Source organism: Ranitomeya variabilis, chromosome 8, assembly GCF_051348905.1.
Source record: "Ranitomeya variabilis isolate aRanVar5 chromosome 8, aRanVar5.hap1, whole genome shotgun sequence".
Lineage (NCBI taxonomy): Eukaryota > Metazoa > Chordata > Amphibia > Anura > Dendrobatidae > Ranitomeya > Ranitomeya variabilis.
The window spans coordinates 190,399,574-190,424,266 of NC_135239.1; the positions used below are offsets into that span (position 1 = coordinate 190,399,574).

Below are 24,693 nucleotides of genomic sequence, written 5' to 3' on the forward strand. Positions count from 1 at the left end.
AAAACTCGCTAGTGTGACGCCGGCCTTAGATGTCCTTTTTTCTTGTATGAGTGCTATCCGTGTTTTTCATGGATTGCACTTTGTGACCGAGTCACTGGTAAGTGATGGAGGGAAGATACGTGTCACTGTGCATGATGGCGTCAGAGATGTATAACCATAATAGTTTCCTCCAGTACACTACGTTTTGGGATGATTTATTGAAAGTTATATTATGGGCTGGTTTTAGTGGACATTCATAGAGCGAGAGGAAGAATGTCCATGTATCTCCACCTGCAGTGTCCTGACAGGACCTGTGTGATGTCGAGATCAAGTACATGATGGAGGAGTCACATGGTCTGAGCTTAAATGGCTGATGGCCAAACTTTCAGTGTTCAGTGTGTGTCTGGAGAGAGGGCACTCCAGGGAAGTGTGTGCTAAACCTGAACCGTGGACATTGCTACATGTGAGCGGGCTGATCCCCCCCGGTAGGAAAAGGACTGTATTTCTTTGTTTGTTAGTTTTGCCCAGAGGGCTGTTTACTTTCCCAAGCTTGGTTTATGCTGTCTTCAAAAAAATCAAGCATTTTCTTAAAGAGACAGTGTTCCAGTTGTACCCCTGTGTCCAGCCGAGTGGCCGCTCTACCACAGCTTGTATATATAAACATAAAAATTATGCACTCGTATATGATTCAAGAGATAATTATTTAATAGTGATGAGAGAACGTGCAGGGATAAGGTGTTATCTGAGCATGCTCGGGTGCTCAAGTGTCTTTGGTGTGCTCAAAAAATACATTTGACTCCCCACGACTGCATGTCTCGCAGTTGTTCAACAGTCACAACACATGCACAGATTATCTAACAAACAAGCAAAATTTGCAATTCAGGTCTTTGGATCAATGAAAAATAAGATAGCACTCGGATGCCATCTGTGTGTTGTCCGTTTTTCAATGAGTGATAGGTGGAGAAACTTTTTTCTCATCTGTGAAAAAAACTGGTGAAACTGAGACTGGTGAAAATCACTAATGAAACTCGGTCCGTTTTTTTTGTATGTTCAAAAAACTGACATCTGAAAGAAGTACTGGTGTCATCAGTGTGCCTGCTTTTTACCATCAGTGTCATTAGTGTTTTTCACAGATGGATAAATTGATTACAAATCTTCTCCTCTACTTAGCAATGTTAAATAAGAACTGCACACTGATGGCATCCATGTGCTGTACTTGTTTTCACGGGCCTGTACACTTTTATAGGCACATTTCAACCGTGCTGCAATCATCCGAGTGCAATCAGACATCTGCAGACTTAAACAATGGAGAAGATGGAGAAATTAAACTCTCCATCTTTTTCACACCTGTGCTCTGATTCTCGCCTTCGAGAGAATCGCATCACAATAAACAGACATACAGATCAAACTCTGATCAGCTTGATCTCAGAGTCGTTTACATAACTGATCCTATTCAGGGGCAGACATAGTGCCAGTGCAGCCTCACAGGGGCCACGGATCAGCTGCTGAAACATCTTGTCTGTCTCTGTTCTCTTCTCTCAGTGTTGATGATGCCACTTGATCGATGAGGCAGGAAACAAAGCTCCCAGCCGTCCCAAATTCAACGGGACTGTCCCGATTCGAGGGCTCAGTCCTACTGTCCCGATTCGAGGGCTCAGTCCTACTGTCCTTTGTCCCAGGCTTCAAATATTGACCTCTCTTTGACGTCTTCATCACTACGTAGCTCGTCCTCCTCAGGGGTGGGAACGAGGGGTAGGAAGGACCGGTGCCACATCTCTCTGTTCAGTGCATAACTTTAATTAATGTATTCCCTTATTGTCTTGTGATCACCCCAAGACTCAAACCAGTGATCTCATGTTGGCAGGGAGCAGCTCTAGCAATGAGCCAGAGTCCACAATGGAGCAGACAGGAGAATTTGATAATCTTGAGCTGTATAAGAAGCAGATTATACTTTTCTACATAGAAATACACTGCTGTATACAATGTATCTCTATGTATTTGTATTCTACAAACGAAGAAAAAGTCATATAATACTACTAAAATAATGAAAAAATTTTTAAAAAAGTGATTTTTCTTTTTTGCGAGTCTCTCCAGCACTCAAACCGACAACCTGTATAATTGCAGACAGGAGCCAAAGCTATTGAGCCAGAGGCAGATGATACTGAGACATAGAGATACATTGTATATAACAGTGTATTTTTATGTCTATGAATTCTAGAGGGAGGAAAAAAAAAAAAGATTGTTTTCCTTCCCATAAAATTACTAAAAAAATAATGAAAAATAATTACATAAACATAATTTTTACTGCACTTTAAAAAAAACAATTAAAACATCACAAATCAGCAAATAACACAGACATATTTGGTGTCCCTGTAATCGTAACGACCCGCACAACTAAGTGATAATCTTATTTACATGGATTGGTAAATGGCGCAAAAAATGGAATGATTGATATTTTTTCACCAACTAAAACCAATAAAAAAGTAGTAAAAATGTAAGGCCGGGGACACACTTAACGTATAAAAAAACGGTCCGTTTTTCACGGCCGAGAATCGCACAAATGTTTCAAAAACAGTGATCCGTGTGCAGTGCGAGGATGCGATTTCCTCACATCAAATGATCCGTGTGACATCCGTGTGACATCCGTATGGCATCCGTATGCCGAGATTTTCTCGCAAGCTTGCAAAACCGACATCTAATGGATTTATGTGCTCAAATGTTCGGGAAAACATATATACAGTATATATATATATATAGAGATATGTCATTGAGACACACATATATATATTCTGTATTTATATTTCATTCAGCGCGATATCTGTGATAAGCCGGTAATTCAATTGCCGGCTTCTCATTTCTCCTTCCCAAACCCGACAGGATATGAGACATGGTTTACATACAGTAAACCATCTCATATCCCCCTTTTTTTTGCATATTCCACACTACTAATGTTAGTAGTGTGTATGTGCAAAATTTCAGCGCTGTAGCTGCTAAAATAAAGGGTTAAATGGCGGAAAAAATTGGCGTGGGCTCCCGCACAATTTTCTCCGCCAGAGTGGTAAAGCCAGTGACTGAGGGCAGATATTAATAGCCAGGAGAGGGTCCATGGTTATTGGCCCCCCCCCGGCTACAAACATCTGCCCCCAGCCACCCCAGAAAAGGCACATCTGGAAGATGCGCCTATTCTGGCACTTGGCCACTCTCTTCCCACTCCCTGTAGCGGTGGGATATGGGGTAATGAAGGGTTAATGTCACCTTGCTATTGTAAGGTGACATTAAGCCAGATTAATAATGGAGAGGCGTCAATTATGTCACCTATCCATTATTAATCCAATTGTATGAAAGGGTTAAAAAACACACACACACATTATTAAAAATTATTTTAATGAAATAAACACAGCGGTTGTTTCAGTATTTTATTCCTCTCTCAATCCATCAGCAACACCCTCGCTTGGAAAAATAATATACGCACAAGATACATACCCTCAGCTGAACCGTCACGTCCCACGAGGTAATCCATGATCTGAAGGGGTTAAAATATTTTACAGGCAGGAGCCCTGCAAATGCAGCTGTGCTCCGTGCCTGTAATCCCCGGCGAATGAATGAAATGTAGGTCATTGACCTACATTTCCTACAGTCGCGGTGATGCGCCCCCTGGTGGATGTCCTCATATGACCTGGAGCGTGGGAAAAAGTTCCCAGGCTGCAGTTCATGAGAACATCCAGCAGGGGCGCATCACCGCGACTCAATGTAAGTACAGATCCAGCTTTCCTTTCAGCACCCGGGGATTACAGGCACGAGCGAGTGGTTTATCGCAGCTCGTGCCTGTAATATTAGTTAACCCCTTCAGATGGATTACATCGTGGGACGTGATCGGACATCAGAAGGTATGTATCTTGTGCGTTTATTATTTTTCCAAGCGAGGGTGTTGCTGATGGATTGAGAGAGCAATAAATTATTAAAACAACCGCTGTGTTTATTTCATTAAAATACTTTTAAATCATGTGTGTGTGTGTTTTTTAACCCTTTCATACAATTGGATTAATAATGGATAGGTGACATAATTGACGCCTCTCCATTATTAATCTGGCTTAATGTCACCTTACAATAGCAAGGTGACATTAACCCTTCATTACCCCATATCCCACCGCTACAGGGAGTGGGAAGAGAGTGGCCAAGTGCCAGAATAGGCGCATCTTCCAGATGTGCCTTTTCTGGGTGGCTGGGGGCAGATGTTTTTAGCCACGGGGGAGCCAATAACCATGGACCCTCTCCTGGCTATTAATATCTGCCCTCAGTCACTGGCTTTACCACTCTGGCGGAGAAAATTGCGCGGGAGCCCACGCCAATTTTTTCCGCCATTTAACCCTTTATTTTAGCAGCTACAGCGCTGAAATTTTGCACATACACACTACTAACATTAGTAGTGTGGAATATGCAAAAAAAAGGGGGATATGAGATGGTTTACTGTATGTAATCATGTCTCATATCCTGTCGGGTTTGTGCAGGAGAAATGAAAAGCCGGTAATTGAATTACCGGCTTTTCTAGAGAACACCGCTGCGTATTTCTCGCAATGCACACGCATGCTCCGTGTGTAATCCGATTTTTTCGCGCACCCATAGACTTGCATTGGCGAGTCTCGGCCGAGATACGCTGACAATCGCAGCCTGATGCGAGTTCCCTCGGATCCGAAATACGGTGGAGAAAATATCGGATGATGGGAGCTGCACCATAGATTAACATTGGGCCGAGGGCTATGCGATTTTTTATCGCATAGCACTCGTCCGTATTACGGTCTAGTGTGACCCCGGCCTAACGCTGAGGCCGTGTTCACACATAACGCAAATGCTATGTTTTTTCTACTGCGTTTTTTTCTGCAGGTGTCTCCGCACCACGTGACGCAATAACAATCTTCTCTGTTTATTGCGTGTTTGCCGTGTGTCTTAGGCTGGATAAGGTACGCATAATGGTGCTATTGCAGGACGCAGGCGCGAGATTCCAGGGCCACCAATACACATCACAGGGCACTGTGTCATTGATGGGAGGGGGCTGGTTTTCTTTCAGGCACCGCTCGCCTCAGAGCCTGAAAGAAATCATTACCATAAAGAAATAAAAAGATTACTGCGGACATGGGGATACAGGTATGACTGTTGTCACCATTGTATCACCTGTATGCCCATATTAATAAACATCCCAGGTGGTGACAGATTCCCTTTAACTGTCCAAGCAAAGTGGATGTGACTTCATGAAAATGGCGCCCCCCTGTGGTCTAAAGACGCTACTGAACTGTGCGGTTTTGGTGCTTTTTTGTCTCCATGTTGAGTAAAAAAACACATAAAAAAAAAAAAAAAAGTATCTGCAGTTTTTATATGTGCAGAATCAAATCTTTTCTGCACTATAAAAAAAAGAAAACATTAAAAACGTGGCTTCACATCTGCACCAAAAACGCATCAAATAAAGGGGAAAAGGCATAAAAAATTGGAGCAAAAATGCAATAATCAGAGAGGATTGTTATTGTGTAGTTTGGTGCGGATCCTGCAGAAAATAAAAACACAGTATTTCTGCAAAGTGCGAACACGGCCTTACAGACACAAAGAAACAGATGTCATATAGTGAACTACATAAAGATGAGAGAGTTCTGGCGACTCCGACTGTGAATGAAGGGACAAAAAATAATCCACAGGATCCCGGCTAGAGACGAGCAGGATGCAAAGATGACGTTGTTTCTCCGTTAGTGGTTTAGACGACACCAGCATTTATAGTGTTAAACCTTCCGCCCTACAGGTCTCAATGGGAATAAAGAAGCCATTCTGTAACAATGGAAAATCAATCCTGGGTGAGGGTGACATCTTGTGGCAGATTTATATTATTACAACATAAATTCCAACCTTATAATCTATATCCAAGAAGTATCGTTTCTCCTTGCGGAGATTGACATGCTAAGCATGCCGGGATGAGGAGACTTAAAGCCGCAATGCTCCTCTGGGAAATATGCTAATTATGCAAATTGTCTCTTCAGAGTGGAAGAGAACTAGAACACTAGTTCCACCTATTGGAAGGTAGCAATCCTACAAGTCAATGTTGACCCTTTAACGAGCCTTGCAATATGACTTATACGATACTTCTTGGATATCGGTCAGACATCTCTCACAGCCAAACCAGATCTCCGCTTTGCACTGACGAGGGGCAGAACCCCGAAACACAGTGTCTGCAAATTGAGATTCTGGTTTGGCTGTTATCCTAAGTCATGTGACAAGGCTCGTTAAAGGGTTGAAATTGACTTGTAGGATTGCTACCTTCCAATAGGTGGCACTAGAGTTCTAGTTCTCTTCCTCTCTGAAGAGACAATTTGCATAATTAACCTTATAATCTCAAAGAGTGTCATACTGACACCTAGTGGTGAAAGGAATAATTACACTCTGAAACTGCGCCATACAACTCCAGTGTATTGGAGTCTCTTTATCACCAGCTTACCGCTGCCAGTTTTAGTTTTTCTGCTTTCATTTTTTTTTACTCCTTTTATTTCAGCAGCCCTAGCATTTCCTTTCCTTTTTTTTTTTTTTTTTTTTTTTTCTTTTTTTGAGACCTGCAATTTTTTTTTTACTTTTCTGTTGAAGAGGCTGTGTCATGGCTTGTTATTTGGGTGGCAAGCTGATGTTTTTATTGTTACCATTTTCAGGTACAAATGTAATTTTGATCACCATTTAATGCACTATTTTGATACTAGTGAAAGAAAAACTATTTCTGTCACTTAGATATTTTATTCTGATTTTAGGATAAATAATTCTAGACTTAGGTTTGCTATTTTAAGTATTTAGACCAGTCATTACCAGGCATATTGGGGAGAGGGCGGATGGAGGAGATCCTGAAATAATACTCCAGTTGCATTAGAGATGGTGGCATTTAAGGGGTTAACATTAGTGATGAGCGAACGTGTTGGGATAGGTGTTATCTGAGCATGCACTGGTGCCGAGTGACTTCGGCGTGCTAGAAAAATAGCTTTGAGTCCCTGCGGCTGCATGTCTCGAGGCTGCCGATGTGTTATGCAATCTCTGCATGTGTTGCTTCTGTCGAACAGCTGCGAGACATGCCGCCGCGGGGACTCGATCATATTATTTGAGCTTGTCTAAGGCACTAGTTTAGCACCCGAGCATGCTCAGATAACACCTTATCCCAGCACATCCGCTCATCACTAATTGGCACCCCATATTCATGTCACAGGGGCACAGAGGGGGTGGTGGGAGTACACAAGCACAAGCCCTGGATTTGCTTGTTGAAATGTCACGGTCAGGGACTGACAGAAGAATGTGAAAGGTTAAACAGCAGCCATCAGAGTTAGCGCCAATCACATCTGTTACAAGCTAATGCCGGCATCTGCCAGGTATGGCGGGGGCTTACATCTACACCACGTGTCAGGTATTGGTTGTACACTCCTGTTCTGCTATATTTACTATCTAAAGCTGATGTCTCATTAGATTTCACAAAGGAAGCTGTGTAAGGTGCCGGAGGGCGGTAGTTGTGGTCAATCTGCTGCTCCATGACGTCCTGGCACTTTACCTGAAATTGTGTCCCAATGTGCTGTCAGGTGTGGGGAGCATCACACTCACCTTTAGGCCGCAGGCCTCTGCTGTCTCCTGGCCTCCATCTTCAGGGGACACCCAGTTCATTTCAACACACAGACGTTTACTGAACAGTTCAGTTCATTTCCATTTCTTGGTTCCTTAATACAGTACATTTCCAGCTTTTCCATCTGTTCTTCCTGGACTATCCCTACGTCTACTGATCCTGTCAGGCCCAGGGATCTCAAGTCCAGATCCATAGTACTCCCGAGATCTTTTACCTTTCCCTCACATGATTCCACATCCATCTTTCTCTGTACGAAAGGAGTTGAAGTGCTTTCCATAGCGCTTGTCCTGATCCTTGAGGGCCAGACATTGCAGAAATGTCAGCAGGAAATTTTTGTAAGGCCTCGTACTGTCCAGAACAATATGTGCTCCTCATGCTATCAGATTACCTTGACACACTTCTTAACGAATTCTGTCTAGAACTGTCCTCAAACAGGAAGCAGTCTCCTTTTTACTGGGACTTTCCCTTCCCACTATGGGCTAGTCCTGAACATTAAGTAGATCTGTCACTAATTTAGTACAGTTACTATCTTATAACAGTGTGCACGAAGCATATCACCACCTCACACTACAAGAAGCATGACATTAGTCACAATTGGTATCTTCAGAGGCAGGAACATGACGGAACAGATCACGCCCTTACAGCTGCATATATTAAGTAGATCTAAGACCTGATGAGACTGTTGTATTTTCTTTGAAAGCCCATATCAGAATAGCTGTATACAACTGATATAAAAGTGAACATTTTCAGCTGCAGAATGAGAGCGCTCATGAGGCCAAGTGTGTTCAGTGTCCTCCACTGTGCCTGACTGATAACTGCAGCTTGTACTAAGCAGTGTGAGACCCCAACAGGGAGGAGGAACAATGAGAAGTCATCAACCAGGCTAGGTGTGCAGAGATTTCAGAATTAATTTTACATAAAGCACAACAGCCACATCAGGTGTGTAGTAGAACCCCCCATCGATCCCAGGAATAGGGCAGTAAAATGTCCTGTCAAAATGGAGCAGAGGCTTCACGTCTTTATTAAAAAAAAAAATCTGACCTGGATTGTTAATAATTTTTAATGGAAGCCATGTTTTGGTCATTGTGCCAATATTATAAATGAGTAATGTTGTGGCCATGGAGCTTCTTATTTCTGAAATTCACTGAAGGAACCAAGATCCGATTTGCCATAAAGTTTATTATGGACTAGCTATTGAACCCGTTCTACGCCCGGGTGGCGAGCATTTATATTGGTATATGGTCACCATCCTGTCATGTGCTGCTCCATCCTGCGTCCCCATCCTGTCATGTGCTGCTCCATCCTGCGTCCCCATCCTGTCATGTGCTCCTCCATCCTGCGGCCCCATCCTGTCATGTGCTGCTCCATCCTGCGCCCCCATCCTGTCATGTGCTCCTCCATCCTGCGCCCCCATCCTGTCATGTGCTGCTCAATCCTTCGTCCCCATCCTGTCATGTGCTCCCATCCTGCGCCCCCATCCTGTCATATGCTGCTCCATCCTACACCCCCATCCTGTCATGTGTGTGCTGCTCCCATCCTGTCATGTGCTGCTCCCATCCTGCGCCCCATCCTGTCATGTGCTCCCATCCTGCACCCCCATCCTGTCATGTGCTGCTCCCATCGTGCGCAATCATTCTGTCATGTGCTGCTCCCATCCCGCGCCCCCATTCTGCCTGTTCCTGTTTCCATTCTGCCATATGTTGCTCCCATCTTTCTCTCTCCGGCTCTACTGCCCGAGTGCGGCTGTGCTGAGTGCGGGCGGCTGTGCTGAGTGCGGGCGGCTGTGCTGAGTGCGGGCGGCTGTGCTGAGTGCGGGCGGCTCTGCTGACTGCGGGCGGCTGTGCGTGGCTCTGCTGACTGCGGGCGGCTGTGCGTGGCTCTGCTGACTGCGGGCGGCTGTGCGTGGCTCTGCTGACTGCGGGCGGCTGTGCGTGGCTCTGCTGACTGCGGGCGGCTGTGCGTGGCTCTGCTGACTGCGGGCGGCTGTGCGTGGCTCTGCTGACTGCGGGCGGCTGTGCGTGGCTCTGCTGACTGCGGGCGGCTGTGCGTGGCTCTGCTGACTGCGGGCGGCTGTGCGTGGCTCTGCTGACTGCGGGCGGCTGTGCGTGGCTCTGCTGACTGCGGGCGGCTGTGCGTGGCTCTGCTGACTGCGGGCGGCTGTGCGTGGCTCTGCTGACTGCGGGCGGCTGTGCGTGGCTCTGCTGACTGCGGGCGGCTGTGCGTGGCTCTGCTGACTGCGGGCGGCTGTGCGTGGCTCTGCTGACTGCGGGCGGCTGTGCGTGGCTCTGCTGACTGCGGGCGGCTGTGCGTGGCTCTGCTGACTGAGGGCGGCTGTGCGTGGCTCTGCTGAGTGCGGGCGGCTGTGCGTGGCTCTGCTGAGTGCGGGCGGCTGTGCGTGGCTCTGCTGAGTGCGGGCGGCTGTGCGTGGCTCTGCTGAGTGCGGGCGGCTGTGCGTGGCTCTGCTGAGTGCGGGCGGCTGTGCGTGGCTCTGCTGAGTGCGGGCGGCTGTGCGTGGCTCTGCTGAGTGCGGGCGGCTGTGCGTGGCTCTGCTGAGTGCGGGCGGCTGTGCGTGGCTCTGCTGAGTGCGGGCGGCTGTGCGTGGCTCTGCTGAGTGCGGGCGGCTGTGCGTGGCTCTGCTGAGTGCGGGCGGCTGTGCGTGGCTCTGCTGAGTGCGGGCGGCTGTGCGTGGCTCTGCTGACTGCGGGCGGCTGTGCGTGGCTCTGCTGACTGCGGGCGGCTGTGCGTGGCTCTGCTGACTGCGGGCGGCTGTGCGTGGCTCTGCTGACTGCGGGCGGCTGTGCGTGGCTCTGCTGACTGCGGGCGGCTGTGCGTGGCTCTGCTGACTGCGGGCGGCTGTGCGTGGCTCTGCTGCCTGCGGGCGGCTGTGCGTGGCTCTGCTGACTGCGGGCGGCTGTGCGTGGCTCTGCTGACTGCGGGCGGCTGTGCGTGGCTCTGCTGACTGCGGGCGGCTGTGCGTGGCTCTGCTGACTGCGGGCGGCTGTGCGTGGCTCTGCTGACTGCGGGCGGCTGTGCGTGGCTCTGCTGACTGCGGGCGGCTGTGCGTGGCTCTGCTGACTGCGGGCGGCTGTGCGTGGCTCTGCTGACTGCGGGCGGCTGTGCGTGGCTCTGCTGACTGCGGGCGGCTGTGCGTGGCTCTGCTGACTGCGGGCGGCTGTGCGTGGCTCTGCTGACTGCGGGCGGCTGTGCGTGGCTCTGCTGACTGCGGGCGGCTGTGCGAGGCTCTGCTGACTGCGGGCGGCTGTGCGTGGCTCTGCTGACTGCGGGCGGCTGTGCGTGGCTCTGCTGACTGCGGGCGGCTGTGCGTGGCTCTGCTGACTGCGGGCGGCTGTGCGTGGCTCTGCTGACTGCGGGCGGCTGTGCGTGGCTCTGCTGACTGCGGGCGGCTGTGCGTGGCTCTGCTGACTGCGGGCGGCTGTGCGTGGCTCTGCTGACTGCGGGCGGCTGTGCGTGGCTCTGCTGACTGCGGGGGGCTGTGCGTGGCTCTGCTGACTGCGGGCGGCTGTGCGTGGCTCTGCTGACTGCGGGGGGCTGTGCGTGGCTCTGCTGACTGCGGGGGGCTGTGCGTGGCTCTGCTGACTGCGGGGGGCTGTGCGTGGCTCTGCTGACTGCGGGGGGCTGTGCGTGGCTCTGCTGACTGCGGGCGGCTGTGCGTGGCTCTGTTGACTGCGGGGGGCTGTGCGTGGCTCTGCTGACTGCGGGCGGCTGTGCGTGGCTCTGCTGGGGGCCTGAGCAGGCGGGGACACCGGCGCGCTGTGGGGGTCAGGTGCCGGGGTCGCCGCTAGCTCAGGCCCCCGGCACTTGCTATATTTACCTGTCCTCCCGTTCCACTGCTGCGCGCCGGTCTGTCTTCCGGGTCCTGTCCTCTGGCTGTGACTGTTCAGTCAGAGGGCGGCGCGCATTAAGCGCGTCATCGTGCCCTCTGAACTGAACGTCTCAGGCAGAGGATGTGGAGGACGGAGGCTCGCGCGCAGCGGTGGAACGGAGGACAGGTAAATATACTCACCCTCCTGGCTCCGTGGCTCGTCCCCGCTTCTCCGTTGGAGATCGCGGTGTGCGTTCAGTGCTTACGCATACCGCGATCTCCTGGGAGCGTCACTCTGTGGGGTCCAGACTGCGCCGGCGCTTGCGCTTGCGCAGTCTATAAAGGCTTCGGACAGAGTGACGCTCCCAGCGTTATATTATAGATCTGTAGGCCAATTAGTCCTTTATTGTACAAATGTTGGTGGCATATCTCCTCCACCCGGTAGAGACGTGATGTTCATGCAGTTATACATTACCGCACCATGGGGAGGAATCCCAATGTCTCCCAAAGTCTGGATCTCATTTTTTTGGCCAAAAACATGGATGAGAAAAGGATTTGTAAAACGTCAACGTTCCTCATTGCTCTCCTTCCTTTATTAAATAATAAAATATATACATCCGCATGTAAACAAATCCCTGACACGTCCTAAAGGAGTCCAGTTCTAACAATTCACTAGTAGAAGACTATTGAAAGATGCCATTAGTCCATTTTTTTAGGAATACATCCACTAAGTTCCAGAACTTCAGGCCAGCCGTCATATTTATTGGTTTCCTTGTCGTTCTTGAGGTGCTGATCAGGAATAAAAAAAGTGACAATTACTCTTCAGTATTAGATCTTTAGCAGCAAAAGTCTTATTTTACTTTGAGATGCGCGGATTTTGGCCGGTAATGCTACTAATTGAGCTCCGATTGACCATATACCAACTCATCATCACTTGATTACTGGCCGATAATACTGATAGTAACATAACAATCATTAGTATTATCGTTGTGTTAAATATGCAAATTGCATTTTCAAAGCGGAAGAGGACTAGAGCTCTATCTTCACTTACTGGACACCGCAATCATAGTCAATATCGACCCTTTGAAGATCCTTGCCATACGAATTAGAGCAGCCAAACCAGAATCTCAATGTGCAAACACGTGTTTCAGGGTGTTGTCCTTCCTCAGTGCAAAGCACGAGATCTGATTGGGCTAGGTGAGAGGCTAAGACTGGGATCTAAGAGGTAACGTCTATACTTGTAGAGACTGACATGCCTGACATGAGAGAGTAAAGAGACTTTTAGGCCACGCAATGCTCCAGAGTCCTCTCATACAGCCAAATCAGATTTCATATTTTGCACTGATGAGGGGGCAACACCCCGAAACATTGTGTCTGCAAACTGAGTTTCTGGTTTGGCTTTTATCCTAAGTCACGTGATAAGGCTCGTTAAAGGGTCGATATTGACTTTTAGGATTTCTACATCCAATAGGTGGCGCTAGAGTTCTAGTCCTCTTCCTTTCTGAAAAGGCAATGTGAATATTTCTGATATATTTATGTATATAGTTACCTTTTTTCGGCCTTGAGCAAGGTCATGTGACTGGAACGTTGGCCCTTTTTCTTGCAAAGACCTGTTGCTGAACATTAAATAAATGCATAGTTTCTGAATGTGGAAGTGCCGTGGTATATTTCTACACGTATTGGATTTAGTCTACCGTTGGGCACTTGATCAAATTTACCACAGAGTGACTATCATAGTCTTCTCTGCATAGACCAATAGTTGGGAACGAGTCTTCTTATTAACCAACTTATTCGCTGACTATCCATCCACCTAAATGCTCCATTAAACACAACATATCCAACATATGTAGGTCAGCAACTATGCACAGAATACATTATAACTATCTAATCACTGGAAGGTCCAATCACTAAGACCCCCCCCCATCAATCATGAGAATGAGTCTAGTCTGTTCGATAGACGGTGATAGTCGTGAGGTGTACTCAGACACTGAATACACATGTATGGCCACCCTCCATTTTGCCGGTCTTTTCAAACCCCATTCTTGGGATCCTAGCTACACTGTAGATAGATGGGAAAGACTAATGGGATGGGGCGAATATCTGAAGATACTAAATGGTACTTCTGATGCCTCCACTGAATGATTAATAGATGAAGATGGGGGAGTTTGTGAATAGTTTCGGTAGACATCAAAGACAACCTGCACTGGTACTCATCTGCAAGGCAAATGTGGTGGCCACACTGTGCACATTGCAACGTCCATTCGAGCAATAGCAGATGATTATCATAAGCAGTTGACGCTAGCTCTTAGATGAGGGGTTCGATATGGTTTCCATTTGTATGAAATCCTGGTGACATCAGCCACACCTAAACTGAAGAAGACATTCACCGTACCTGTTCAAAGGGGCTCTTGTTCTTTATTCCTTTTCCTCCAACGAAAGTCCAGGAGTCTCGGAATGCAATTTTGTTGGCATAACTGCTTCCATAACTGGTAAGCAGTTCTCTGGCTTTGTCATTCAGTCTAAAGTGAAAACATTGATAAAACGTTAGGATTCTGTGCGTTTACGCTTCCCACATTATAGATAATCATTAGAAATGTCAACGTAGATCCACTGACGTGTGGATTTTTAAGTGGAACTTGCAGACAAGAGATTAATTGCCATTTTACAGTAATCCTTCCATTATAGAATTATCTTACAAATATCCATGCCTTCATTCGGATGAAGCCAAATTGGGACTGCCAGAACACTTCATTTTAGAGATATGGAAGGAGAACAAGAGTCGTAGCTCCTGGCTAAGTCCAATTTTTTTAGATTAAGAAAAGGGAAACCATATACTGTAGAGACTCAAAAACTGCCCATACCTGTTTTGTTCCTTTGGTAGCTTGCATAGAAACTCCTCTATGTGTTCTGGAAAGGCCGTTGAGCCATTTCCTGTTACCCACTAGCCCTACTCTTCCACCGCAAAACAGCAGCAATACAGAGTATGATGTTCCAAGAAACTTGTTTCATGGCATGAAGGCTCAAAACGGTCTCACATCTCAAAGACAAGGGTTCATCTTCATTGTGCAACTTTGAGTTCATGGACCCCAATGTAAAATCTCAAACAGGGGTCCGAAGTATCACAACTTTTTAATAATATTGGTCGTCTCATATGGTGCAGTGGGACATTTTAGGTCCCCCTATGTCTAGGGTTTAGGTGCAGTTGCAAATCGTGCACCCACTTCAGCTTCACCCCTGGATATTATTCACTATGTAATTTTGGGTCTGTGGACTGTTGATTTTGGTTGTCAACTTTACTGGGTCAGGACTCCTTATCTCAGATTTATTTCCATCTCCTACATACGATACGATACACTTTATTGATCCCGAGGGAAATTATGGTATTACAGCAGCGTTACAAACAGCATTTCAAACATTACAACATTGCAAACAGCATTACATAAAGTAATTCCTAAACACAGATCTTGCACATGACTTCCCACATTACGTAACGAACAAATTTGTGTAAATGCAGGTACTATAACTCTTAAATCTCTGATCATTGCCATTAGTGCACCAGCCATAGGTCATTGTTGTCGTTCACCCTTAGGCAATTGTTACGTATCCTCATAGCAGTAGGCACAAACGATTTCCTGAATTTCTCCTTCATGCACCCTAGTAGGATTAGATGGCTGCTGAATGTGCTCTTCTGCTTCAAGAACAGCTCGTATAGTGGGTGTATTATTGATCATTATAGCCCTACACTTCATCTGAATACTATCTTCCACTACCTCCTCCAAAGAGTCCAGATGGAGGCCAACAGCCGCGCTTGCCTTCCTGATAAATTTGTTGAGCTTTTTAGCGTCAGATACTCGCACACTACTGCCCCAGCAAATGAGAGCAAAAAAGATGGCGCTTGCCACAACGGACTGGTAAAACATTTTGAGCATTTTATTGCACACATTTGCAGCGCCCCAGAGTCCTGGTCGTTGCAGTAGCATGGTTCAGCCACTAAGGGGGGGCCATGCTGCGTTCGATGGCACGGAAGGAGTTCTCTGAGCAGGTATCACAGTCACCAATACATTTCACAGCTGGGCCTCCGGGGGGAGCTAAGGGTGCTATTCATTAGGCCACTCCCCACCATAGTGGGTAAACTGGGGGTCAGGCAGGAAGTTAGAGAGAACGCTGATGGGATTGAACGGAGGAACACCTGGTGGCAGAGGGTGTTGTGAAGGGAGAGACTGTAGGGTCTCTGCCAGGGGTGGGATCCTGGCAGAGGCTTGGCATGGAAAGAACGTAAAGGGACCGTGCCTGCTCAGCATAGCGGCGGTGCCCAAGGAAGGACTAAGAAGCGAGATAGATTGTGCTGAGTGAGAAACGAAATCAAGCGAAAGGAGATACCAGTGAGGGTTGTGCTGAAAGAGGCAGCACCTTACTGAGGCGCACTACCGGTGGCCGGAACGCCGAGGAGGTAAAGAGTTTCAAGCCATACCTCAGACCTACGGCAGGGCAGTTAGCTTGAGGCGGACTGTCTCACGCATCACCCAGGAAGGCAAAGGGGGGTACCAACAGGAGAGGGGCGCAGATAGAGTCCCGGAAGATCTCCGAGCCTCCCCGTCATACGGGTGCGTTCCTACCATAGTATCTGGAGGGACGAGGAAGATCATTGCGAATTAAGTTGTTGTGAGGGAACACGAGAAACAGACACAACAGTTGTGGGGTACTTTCCGTAAGCACAGCAGGGAAGGACTGCAACACATAGCGCTAGAAGGAAGGCACCGATTTCCACCTGCAAGGAGAGCTCTGGAAGTGCCATTGGACCGGCCGGACTTGCGCAGCCTGGTGAGCCGTATTCCGGACTGAGGACCCAGAGAGCTTCAGTAAAGAGGTAAAGAGACTGCAACCTGGTGTCCTCGTTATTTACCGCGACCTGCACCCCACAACTGCACCGCTACAACATCACTTATTGCACCGGACGTCCCCCACTGACAGACAGGGCCACGGACCGGGTCTAGCCACCGTGACAACCCCAGGACTGAGACCTAGAGGCCCGGCTCCGGGTACCCCTCGGCCCTGCGGCGGTGTGGGGGCGCTCCAACATGGCGTCACGAACAGGATCTACTTAAGCCTGAAGAATCAGGTCATGTGTGCCTAGAGACTGTGATTTACTGTGCTTGGACTGTACTTTATTGCAAGACTGTGTGCTGTGCCATTTGCCGCCAAAATCCGCCGCCATTGCAGCGCTGAGGAGAGCGCAGGAAGAGAAGAGGGGCGTGGAGTGGGCGTAGCCGAGCTGGAGAGCGCGAACAGTAATGGCCACCCAGTCTAAATATTTCTGTGCAGTGAGGACGTGTCCGTCAGCAGCAGAGATCCGCCTCCTAATCCTTAATGGGGGGCGGAGGCAGAGAAAACGAAACTGCTCACGCAGGAGAGAGCGGGAAAAAGACCAGGAAGCGACCCACGTGGAGGACGCTATGGCTAGCAGCTCCGAACCCGACAGCGGGGTTGAAGTGGAAGTCTCCCCTGACTACCCGGCTGAGCCCAGCGGCTTGTCCTCCGTGGATAACACCAAATTCCTGAGAGCCGAGATGGAGGATTTATATAACCAGCTCCTTCAACTGCATGTGAGAGTCCAGGCCCCGCATCAGGTAGGACCGGCAGTGGATTCCCGGACATCGGAAGAACCAACGGGACCTGTCGCAGAAGGTGGAATCGTACCAGTGGGTGAGTCCGCCGATCCTACCCCACTAGCAGAGGGTGTGTTAGTGGGTCCCGTAGCAGCACCACCTCTCCCGGGGACCCATAGACTTCAGCGCCTGTTACCATGGGAGAAAGCACATCAGGCTAAACGGGAGGCCTACCATCAAAAAGATTTGGCGGTCAAGGACCGGGCCCGTAAGGACCCCACCACTCACCAGGCCCCGCGTAGGCAGGGTATCGTCACTGTCTTTAAACTCCAAGGAGGCTGGGGCTTCATTAAAGAACCGGGGCTATACGCGGAGGTCTTTGTTAACCGACGGGATGTTGAGTCACACCTTAGAGAGGGTCACCCCGATCGAGACCTCTATCCGGGAGACAGTGTTACTTACACCCGGCATTTTGGGGAAAAGGGGTGGTTCGCCCTGAACGTCTACAAGAAAGAGAAACCAGCCCCTGTAGCCAAAGTGCCGCCGTGTGACCGACCTGTAACCACCCTGGTCGCCTCCACCTGCCCAACCACAGAACTAGCGATCTGCCACCCGATCGCCGCAACCACCGTAGTGGCTAAAGAAGTTCCTCTGCGGGCGATCAATGTCCCTGATGTGCCAGCACAGAGAGAAGTGGGAACACAGACCTTGATCGCCGTGCACGATCTGGTCGTGCAACAGACCCGAACCCATGGGGTGTATCTGGCAGCGGGAGTGGACCTGAAACCTGGATTGCAGGGGTCCGCCCGCCAGGAGGCGCCTCATGGAAACTTCTGAAAGAAGAGTCACTTTATGAAAATGTAAATAGTTACTGTTTGTCTTTTATTCCTTTAAGTTGCTGCTAAACCCGCCCAGGGTTAATGGATCCCTCTGTTCACCCGGGATCCTCTTTGTTTGTTTTCCTTTCCTAAAATTTTTGCACAAGTTTAAAGAACTGCAGAAATCATGGACTGTGCATGATTCGAACTTCCCTTGTAAATAGTTTGCACCTTCTTAAAGGTGCACCCTACTGGTTTTAGCCAAAGACACTTTGCGAAGATATTTGCCCTATTTGTTTGAGCCAAAGACACTTTGTGAAGATACCTTTCCTACCGGTTCTAGTTAAAGACACTTTGCGAAGATACCATACCGGAACCTTTGCATGGGCTGGTAGGCTGAGAAGACGAGCTACCTTAGAAAGACTTGGTCTCCTCTTAAAGGGGATGTGAGAAACTGAACTTGAGAGAGATACTGTTGCAGAACAGTAATGCCATAATGATGCCTTGAAAAGAAATGTAACTGTTTTACATGCCGAGTTATATGTGTTGAATTTGTTAAAATGTGAAATTTGAATAATGTTTTGAAGAAAGGAAAGATGCAGAGAGCCCGTAGGGGTAGAAGTAGAGGTCTGCATAGTTGAAAGTAAGAGAAGTAATAATGAGGGTGAGGATAGAAGGTAAACCCTGCGTCCCCATTGAAAAGTTACTTTATTGCTAAGGACAGAGAGTGAACCCGTAGGGGTTAGAGAGTGAGTCCTTAAAGGAGCCGAGTAGAGCTGGCTCAGAGTTCTTCAACCGAAAGGAATGTTATGTCTATACTGTGTATAGTAGCGAAAGGCAGTAGGCCCTGGCTGAACAGGGCGGTCCTGTAGAAGAAAGGAGAGGCAGTAGGTCTGGTGCCGTAGGGACAGGCGGTCCTGCAGGTTCACAAGAAGGAGAATGTAAAGTTGAAATGCCTTATAATGTGATTATAGGAAGGCCTTTGATAGACTAAGAGTGTGAGTTTCTTAAAGGCAATGTTAAGTTATTATTTCAAAAATTGCACTAAATAGAATACCCGGTTGGGTAACAGAAGTTATTTATACTCTGTAAATTATAAGGTTAATTATGTTTGTAACGTTACAAGTGTCCTCACCTCCCATAAAGGGAAGCCTACTTAAGTATACTTATTGTTATTTGCACTCAACAAAATTGTATGTCTTTTTGCTAACCTGTATTGTTGTTTTTCTTCCCAGTCCCGGAGTACTGTGTTTAACCAGGGGGGAGTGCAGCGCCCCAGAGTCCTGGTCGTTGCAGTAGCATGGTTCAGCCACTAAGGGGGGCCATGCTGCGTTCGATGGCACGGAAGGAGTTCTCTGAGCAGGTATCACAGTTACCAATACATTTCACAGCTGGGCCTCCGGGGGGAGCTAAGGGTGCTATTCATTAGGCCACTCCCCACCATAGTGGGTAAACTGGGGGTCAGGCAGGAAGTTAGAGAGAACGCTGACGGGATTGAACGGAGCAACACCTGGTGGCAGAGGGTGTTGTGAAGGGAGAGACTGTAGGGTCTCTGCCAGGGGTGGGATCCTGGCAGAGGCTTGGCATGAAAAGAACGTAAAGGGACCGTGCCTGCTCAGCATAGCGGCGGTGCCCAAGGAAGGACTAAGAAGCGAGATAGATTGTGCTGAGTGAGAAACGAAATCAAGCGAAAGGAGATACCAGTGAGGGTTGTGCTGAAAGAGGCAGCACCTTACTGAGGCGCACTACCGGTGGCCGGAACGCCGAGGAGGTAAAGAGTTTCAAGCCATACCTCAGACCTACGGCAGGGCAGTTAGCTTGAGGCGGACTGTCTCACGCATCACCCAGGAAGGCAAAGGGGGGTACCAACAGGAGAGGGGCGCAGATAGAGTCCCGGAAGATCTCCGAGCCTCCCCGTCATACGGGTGCGTTCCTACCATAGTATCTGGAGGGACGAGGAAGATCATTGCGAATTAAGTTGTTGTGAGGGAACACGAGAAACAGACACAACAGTTGTGGGGTACTTTCCGTAAGCACAGCAGGGAAGGACTGCAACACATAGCGCTAGAAGGAAGGCACCGATTTCCACCTGCAAGGAGAGCTCTGGAAGTGCCATTGGACCGGCCGGACTTGCGCAGCCTGGTGAGCCGTATTCCGGACTGAGGACCCAGAGAGCTTCAGTAAAGAGGTAAAGAGACTGCAACCTGGTGTCCTCGTTATTTACCGCGACCTGCACCCCACAACTGCACCGCTACAACATCACTTATTGCACCGGACGTCCCCCACTGACAGACAGGGCCACGGACCGGGTCTAGCCACCGTGACAACCCCAGGACTGAGACCTAGAGGCCCGGCTCCGGGTACCCCTCGGCCCTGCGGCGGTGTGGGGGCGCTCCACATTGAATGACCTGAACTTTCGTAGAAAGTACAGTCTGCTCATTCCCTTCTTGTAAACCTTTTCTGTATGACACCTCCAATCGAGTTTCCTATCAAGGTGAACCCCCAAGTATTTGTAGTTCTCAACCATCTTCTCCTCCTGGCCAGCAATAGTGATCGGTAAGTAACCATCCTTTTTCCTTCTATAACTCACCACCATCTCCTTGGTTTTCTTCATGTTTAGTTCTAGACAGTTAGTCTAGCACCAATCGTCAAAGTCAGAAACCACCCTTCTATATTCCTCCTACCCCCGGTCCCTCACAATGCCCCCTACAATCACTGAGTCATCTGAGAATTTTTGGAGGTGACAGAGACCTGATTTACAATTTGAAGAGGAAGGGCGACAACACTGTACCCTGAGGGGCTCCAACACTGCCGGATACCACCTCCTCCGTCATTACAAACTGCGGCCTGTCCGTCGGGTAGTCACTTATCCAGTTCACCATCCCCTCATTTACCTCCATATCAGTCAACTTATTTCGTAGTAGGAGGCTGTAAGGTATTGCAAGCACTCGAGAAGTCAAAGAACATGGCGCACTACAGTTCCATCATTGTTCGAGAATGAATGTACTGTATGTAGCAGAGACAATACCGCATCATCCACCCCCAATCTCTGCTGGTACTCAAACTGCAGGGGGTCAGTGTAGGCCCTCACCCTCAGGCACAAGTAGGCAAGTACTATTATCTCCAACGACTTCATAGCATGCGATGTTAGGACCACTGGACAGACAGTCGTGTAGGGAAGTCGGAAAAGTGATCTTAGGAACCGGCACTAGGCAGGTGGTCTTCCACAGCATTGGCACTCTCTGTAATTGTAGGCTCATGTTAAACAGGAGCTGGAAGACAGTACACAGTTGGTTTGCGCACGCTCTGAGGACACGTGGACTGAGGCCATCAGGCCCAGCTGCTTTGCCAATGACTAGTTTACTAAACTGTTTCCTTACATCGCTTGGACATGCAGACAGTTTATCCCCCAATGTCAATCCTGTCGATCGTTCCCCTGCTCCATGCCCCATTCCTGATGATGCTGCGCATGTGTCGGCGAATCTGTTGAAAAACTTGTACATTTGCTGGGCATCTCCAAAGGGTTCAGACAAAGTGAGGGAGCAGATTACTAATTGGGATCTGAGGAGTTATATTTATGTGAAATAAAAGGCTCCATATTGGGAACCAGAGTGGTACTCTTCACCTAATAAATAAGTCACCACAAAGTTCCCATACAGTGATTGGTGGATGAGCCTGGACCTTTTACAGTTTTACTGCCATACTGCCCTAATGATGGACATTTGGAAGCCCGGTACCTCTTACACCAACTTCTCCAAACTCCCAGTCGGTATTAGTCTTCCATGCAGAAATCCAGTTGGCATAGGGAATCTTACATACAATATTCACTGTGAAAAGTGTGGAAATTAGCTCTAACATGAAAGAAAAAGACAGTCTATGTGGTGCCTCCTATAGAGAGGGTAGCTTCCTATGGATGGCTCTAAATAAACAGCTTCTTTCCTTCCGAAGGAAAGAATTAAGTGCCATTTAATATCACAAGAAGGCTTGGGTTGCCATCAAAGTGGTTTTTTTTCACAGTTGGAATATATGACTAGCATGTGCTTTTACTTTCCATCAATGTTAAAGTCCTGGACAACCCCTTCAAGGCACATAATAATCATAGTAAGGGGTTTCCTTTATGAGTGATGAGTATACTCCAGTTGAGTAGACTAATCATGCCAAACTTATTCGAAAACACATTTTGCCATATCATGTGTCTTATATCACTTACTTTGTGGCCGGATCATCGTATGACGCCATAAGTATTAACGTGCCCTCTTTCATTGGTTCCAAAAAGTTTATAAGATCCTGTACATCTTGAGAAAAATAACCAAATATATACAATTATAAGCTAAACTTACAAAAGAAAGCAGTAATTCAGGAAACCGGAGCACAAGAGGGAGAAAGACAGAAATGTAATCAGACGGTCCGAGGACGGGGCAGCTAGTACAGGTTCAGAATACAAAGCTGAGGTCAGGAGCAGAGAGGCCAGACAGAACGGGTAAACGAACCAGGTCAGTAACACGAGAGACAAGATAAATAACACAGGACTGATTGCTGAGACTTACAGAAACCTAAGTTCAGGCAGGGAAGAGAAGGAGGAGCTGCCTAATATCTCCTGCTGGCACAGCAGGGTTATGTTCCTGAACGATCTGGCCACCCCTCCCTATAGTCAGGTGGAGACAGCAGGAAGATACAGCAGAGTACAAAGTTTAGCATGAGGTAACTCAGTGAGGCGGCCTGACATGTTGAAGAGCAGAGCGGTAAGCACAGAGAGTAGGCCGACACTGGGAACACATGCGAGTTACCGCCGTGACACTGTAACTTACCTCCAGAATACATATTAAAATGACCCATCTTTATAAGCTCTGTTGTGCTGGCTACAAGTAAATGAAAAAAATAAATAAAAGTAAAATATACATTATATAAAAAAAAAGATGCTTTGTGTAAAAGTACTGCAGAAATTTTGATTTTTCACAACATTTTTTCCACTAGTTTGATGACAGTGATTCACAGGATATCCTATCATAAAATTACTTCCTTAAAAATTTAAAAAGGGTTTTCTCACAATTTTCAACTCTCCAAAAGAACTTCTAGGATTTTCTTTAAAAAGAAAACAAGAGGGAGAATTGGTGGGAAATAATAATTGTAGGAAAGGGGCATGGAGAAGTGTTGCCTGTAAAAACGGGCTGTCATGATGCAATTCTCAGAAGTCTATCACTCAAGTTAGCAAGTTTAGGTGGTCCAAGTAGCGTAACTTGAAGCTCGTAGGCCCCAATCCGAAATCTCCAACAAGGCCCTCAAATATCACAGATCTTTCATAGTAACAGTCTTTTCATATGGGAAAAGAAACCATAGCCCTCCTCTAGTTTCTAGGGCCCTGGTGTGCTTGCAAACGTGGCACCTATTATAGTTACACCATTGGGTAATCCGGTGTCAGATATTTATTACATATATACAGTAATGGAAATTGCCACTTAGTAAGAAATAAGGATCACTTCCACAGCTTTTTCCATAATTCTCACCAAGATGTAATGGAAAGAGTCACATCAAGGACCACCTTTTCACTTTGCCCGCTCTTAAAAAGAAAAAAAAGGTTGCTCCAGGCCATCTTGGATTGCGGAAGAAAAGTCAAGGAAGGTTATGTACAGAAGTCCTACTGAACAGGACAAATATATCTAAGGCCGGACTGCATGGGAGACTTTTCAAAGTTTACAACATTGCGCCAGTGGATGTGGTGGCCTGCCAGTGTGTAGAGACGGCAAGCAAATTAAATGGAACAATCTACAATTTCCAAGCTTTACCATTTACTAGTACAATATTCAATCCTCTTCCATTGTTGTTTTTCACGTTACTCATAAGCCTGAAATTATAAGAAATGTTAAAGCAAAAAGGTTAGAACATAATGAATCTGCTGTAAATGACATATTAGACATATTATATTTCACCACAAATATAGATGATCAAATAAATTTGCAGGACCCTGATCCAGTGGCCACGTGTCAGTATTTTGTGGCTACCATATGGTAGCCCTTCGAACTGCCTTATACCTGCCGGTATTCCCGGAGCCTTTTATGATTAGAGGCATGATGCGACAACATGCATGTATGAATCATATCACAACGATAAATCTAGTAACTAGTTGGGCGTAGATGCACAATATCTGGCTATGTGTCAACTATTATTAAGGGATGGTGAGACATGAAATCCTTAAAAAGGACCCTACTTCCCAATATGTTGATACTTGGATGGAGATCTTGGTTGGAGGATTGGATCTCAGATTAATCACTAAGGATGAATTTGAATTCTTATTACCTTTGTTTCCCCTGATGACTGCCTTTTACTGTCTACCAAAAATACATAAGGGGCAGGTCCCTTTAAAAGGGTTGGCCCATAGTGTCAGGTGTTGATTCTATACCTCAGAACATTGGAATGTATGTTGATAAAATCCTTTGTCCATTTGTTACATCTTCACCATCCTATCTGAGTGATACTATGGACCTATTGACCAAACTTGAAGATGTTAATATCAATACTGACACATACCTGATGTGGAGGCGTTGTACAGTAATATTCCACATAGAATTCCGGACCCCTGATACCTGCCCTTTCTCAACACCAGAGCAACTCCTCTTACCTCCCATAATAACTTTGTTATTGCATTGTTAACGTATATCCTCCATCACAACTACTTCCTTTTTAATGGGCGGACCTACCACCAGCTCAGGGGGACTGAGATGGGGACTCCCTGTGCCCCATTGTATGCAAATCTCTTCCTGGGCTGGTGGAAGGAGGCTATGGTGTTTGTGGAAGAGGCGTGGTGGTTCCCGCATATTCTTTTTTGGTCTAGATTTATTGACG

General features: G+C 47.6%; 1 protein-coding gene across 2 annotated transcripts in view; it reads right to left on the reverse strand.

The window, feature by feature from the left end:
* Nucleotides 1–12,004: 12,004 nt before the first annotated feature.
* The window catches only part of FAM3D (FAM3 metabolism regulating signaling molecule D), a 96,433-nt gene continuing 83,744 nt past the window's right edge, over nucleotides 12,005–24,693 (reverse strand). For both annotated transcript variants that reach the window (XM_077278664.1, XM_077278663.1), the window contains 5 exons: nucleotides 23,637–23,695; nucleotides 22,662–22,712; nucleotides 22,064–22,148; nucleotides 13,822–13,948; nucleotides 12,005–12,218 (listed from right to left, as the gene is read on the reverse strand). In XM_077278664.1, the coding sequence (XP_077134779.1) occupies nucleotides 12,129–12,218; nucleotides 13,822–13,948; nucleotides 22,064–22,148; nucleotides 22,662–22,712; nucleotides 23,637–23,695 (412 nt within the window). In that variant the 3' untranslated portion in view covers nucleotides 12,005–12,128. The remainder of the gene's footprint in view (nucleotides 12,219–13,821; nucleotides 13,949–22,063; nucleotides 22,149–22,661; nucleotides 22,713–23,636; nucleotides 23,696–24,693) is intronic.